Source organism: Coregonus lavaretus, assembly GCF_964263955.1.
Source record: "Coregonus lavaretus genome assembly, chromosome: 18".
Lineage (NCBI taxonomy): Eukaryota > Metazoa > Chordata > Actinopteri > Salmoniformes > Salmonidae > Coregonus > Coregonus lavaretus.
The window spans coordinates 21,723,215-21,727,120 of NC_140005.1; the positions used below are offsets into that span (position 1 = coordinate 21,723,215).

General features: G+C 41.1%; 1 protein-coding gene across 1 annotated transcript; it reads right to left on the reverse strand.

Annotated features, from left to right (window-relative positions):
* Positions 1-670: 670 nt before the first annotated feature.
* On the reverse strand, positions 671-3,598 carry LOC311145350 (KATNB1-like protein 1; the record flags this gene model as incomplete). Its single annotated transcript, XM_084181576.1, has 4 exons — positions 671-738; positions 1,197-1,276; positions 1,565-1,660; positions 3,483-3,598. The coding sequence occupies 4 exons, from the start codon at positions 3,596-3,598 to the stop codon at positions 671-673; spliced, it is 360 nt and encodes a 119-aa protein (XP_084037702.1).
* Positions 3,599-3,906: the final 308 nt, after the last annotated feature.

Genomic DNA, 3,906 nt, shown 5'->3' on the forward strand with positions numbered 1-3,906 from the left:
CCCATCCCAGCCTTGTGCAGGTCTACAATTTTATCCCTGATGTCCTTACACAGCTCTCTGGTCTTGGCCATTGTGGAGAGGTTGGAGTCTGTTTGATTGAGTGTGTGGACAGGTGTCTTTTATACAGGTAACGAGTTCAAACAGGTGCAGTTAATACAGGTAATGAGTGGAGAACAGGAGGGCTTCTTAAAGAAAAACTAACAGGTCTGTGAGAGCCGGAATTCTTACTGGTTGGTAGGTGATCAAATACATATGTCATGCAATAAAATGCAAATTAATTACTTAAAAATCATACAATGTGATTTTCTGGATTTTTGTTTTAGATTCCGTCTCTCACAGTTGAAGTGTACCTATGATAAAAATTACAGACCTCTACATGCTTTGTAAGTAGGAAAACCTGCAAAATCGGCAGTGTATCAAATACTTGTTCTCCCCACTGTATATAAAACACAGGGAAATCCTGTTTTGACTGCACTGGACCATTAAAAAGAATAAGGCACAATCATTGACTGGAGTGTGTCTCTGAGTCGGATAGACACTCTTTAGTAGCCCTCAAATGAACCAGGTAATGTTTTTCTCCGCATAAAACTTCAAGTAGTGCAGTTCATTGAGTCACAAGTCCATTTTGTTCTTATGAGTTGTTTCAACATGGGAATTTTGAAAAAAGTCATCAGGACTTGAGCTTGGCATGGGCCACCATTGCAAGCAGGGCAGCTGTAACAGGTAAGAGTCTATAGCCTGAAAAAAACAGGAACGAGGGTGACATACTTCACTAACACTATTTGTGTTGCAAAGGGAGGGTATATTACTGGAAACTGCTTTGGCATCAAACTGGTGGCATTTGGGAAAAAAGTCCATGTTGGAAGAGTTGCTGACTTGATTTAAAATAATGCCATTGTTGATTAGATGCTTTTATTCATTAATTAGGCTATTTTCTTTTGAACTATGTATGATCTACTAAACTCATGGACAATATGGACACAGATATAATAAATTAATACTATATATGAATACATTTTAAAAAAGTTATTAAGGTATAAATTACCAAAGTTACGATAGATTGCCATATATTTTCTGTTAATTACCTAAATTACTGAAGATTCTGGTAACTTTGGTAAATTACCGGTAGCTTTGCAACCCTAATTTTAAGTCAACAATGGCATTATTAAACTTAGAACGCCCCTTTGCTATTTCACCTGGACTTCCTGGAACTGAACTCAAATAAGGCTCCTGGTTCCACAGCTCCTTTAGCTGCCATTTGAACACTTGAACATTTCTGCAATGATCATTAAAAACAGAGAAGTTTTAGTTAGACACGGGGCGTGCCTGCTCCACAAAGAATACACATTTTCGTAGCTCCCAATCAGCATGTTGAATAAACCTACCAATCCATAGATTGAGTGTCAGTACCTCGATTTGCTGAGAGCTCTGGCCATCAATGTTTCAACAATGATTGTACCCATCGTAAACCAATTACCAGGTACCTGCAAGATAACATGGGATCAGTTTGGTTGGATTGTCAAGAATTTGTAATGGATAGTGTGTCATTAACAGTGGTACTCACTCTTCATATGGACTAGTGAGGTCCTTTTTCACTAGAGGGAAAAGGTCAACACAACAGCCAATGGAAACGCTGGATGACTCTGACTCATCATCAAGACTATCGGGGTAGATGAGATAAATAATACTTACAGTGCCTTCAGAAAGTATTCAGACCCCTTGACTTTTCTAAATGTTGTTACGTTATAGCCTTATTCTAAAATTGATTAAATACAACAAAAATCCTCAGCAATCTATACACAATACCCCATAATGACAAAGCAAAAACAGGTTTTTAGAAATGTTTGCAAATGAATGAAAAAATGAAAAAATTAAAAAATTGTTTTACATAAGTATTCAGACCCTTTGCTATGAGACTCGAAATTAAGCTCAGGTGCATCCTGTTTCCATTGATCATACTTGAGATGTTTCTACAACTTGATTGGAGTCCACCTGTGGTAAATTCAATTGATTGGTCATGATTTGGAAAGGCACACAACTGTCTAAAAAAAAAGGTCCCACAGTTGACAGTGCATGACACAGCAAAAACTAAGCCATGAGGTCGAAGGAATTGTCCGTAGAGCTCCGAGACAGGATTGTGTCGAGGCACAGATCTGGGGAAGGGTACCAAAACATTTCTGCAGCATTGAAGGTCCCCAAGAACACAGTGGCCTCCATCATTCTTAAATGGAAGAAGTTTGGAACCACCGAGACTCTTCCTAAATCTGGCCGCCCGGCCAAACTGAGCAATCGGGGGAGAAGGGCTTTGGTCAGGGAGGTGACCAAGAACCCGATGGTCACTCTGACAGAGCTCTAGAGTTCCTCTGTGGAGATGGGAGAACCTTCCAGAAGGACAACCATCTCTGCAGCACTCCACCAATCAGGCCTTTATAGTAGAGTGGCCAGACGGAAGCCACTCCTCAGTAAAAGGCACATGACAGCCCGCTTAGAGTTTGCCAAAAGGTACCTAAAGACTCTCAGACCATGAGAAACAAGATTCTCTTCTCTGATGAAATCAAGATTGAACTCTTTTGCCTGAATGCCAAGCGCCACGTCTGGAGGAAACCTGGCACCATCCCTACGGTGAAGCATGGTGGTGGCAGCATCATGCTGTGGTGAAGTTTTTCAGTGGCAGGCACTGGGAGATTAGTCAGGATTGAGGCAAAGATTAACGGAGCAAAGTACAGAGAGATCCTTGATGAAAACCTGCTCCAGAGCGCTCAGGACCTCAGACTGGGGCGAAGGTTCACCTTCCAACAGGACAACGACCCTAAGCACACAGCCAAGACAACACAGGAGTGGCTTCGGGACAAGTCTCTGAATGTCCTTGAGTGGCCCAGCCAGAGCCCGGACTTGAAACCGATCTAACATCTCTGGAGAGACCTGGAAATAGCTGTGCAGCAATGCTCCCCATCTAACCTGACAGAGCTTGAGAGGATCTGCAGAGAAGAATGGGAGAAACTCCCCAAATACAGGTGTGCCAAGCTTGTAGCGTCATACCCAAGAAGACTTGAGGCTGTAGTCGCTGCCAAAGGTGCTTCAACAAAGTACTGATTAAAGTGTCTGAATACTTATGTAAATATGATATTTCTGTTTTTAATTTGTAATATATTTGCTAAAATTTCGATAAACTTGTTTTTGCTTTGTCATTATGGGGTATTGTATTGATGAGGGGGAAAAAAACAATTTAATACATTTTAGAATAAGGCTGTAACATAACAAAATGTGGAAAAAGTCAAGGGGTCTGAATACTTTCCGAAGGCACTGTAAATGGCATGAAACTTAAATTGTAATCATTGCTTTTTACCCAGAAAAATACATTAGAAATGTATGTTTTTGTTATCACTGGAGGAAAATCAACAAACACACAAGTGTCTTGGATTCTGTGGGACAAAAGAGCTGTGGGTGGAAACTCCCATGGGTCCATGTAGAAGATCTCTTACATGTCCTGCACACAGGCCATTTCGTTCTCCTTGTTGGCCACATCGTAAGTCCTCCCTGTGGCTGGCTGCTTCCTCTGACTAATAGTGAGATGGTGGGTCTTCCACACAATGCACATCAAAACTCCTCACACACACAAAGCACTGTAAATGGCTCTGGGAATATCCACAGTGAGAGAGAATAAAATAACTGATTGAAGGGCTGACAGCCAAGTGGGAACCTTAATCACACCACATTTAACATACACATACATTTAAAAAAGGCTAAATTATTCCCAGGTTTGTCTATGGGCCTACATACACTATATTGGGAAAGCAGCTGTGTAATCATTACTCCAAACTGTGGCCAATTAGACAGGTTCAGCAAACAGGGAGGGAACTACCTGAATCTGTCCAATAGAAACACTCGTTTTCGTTGCGAAACAGA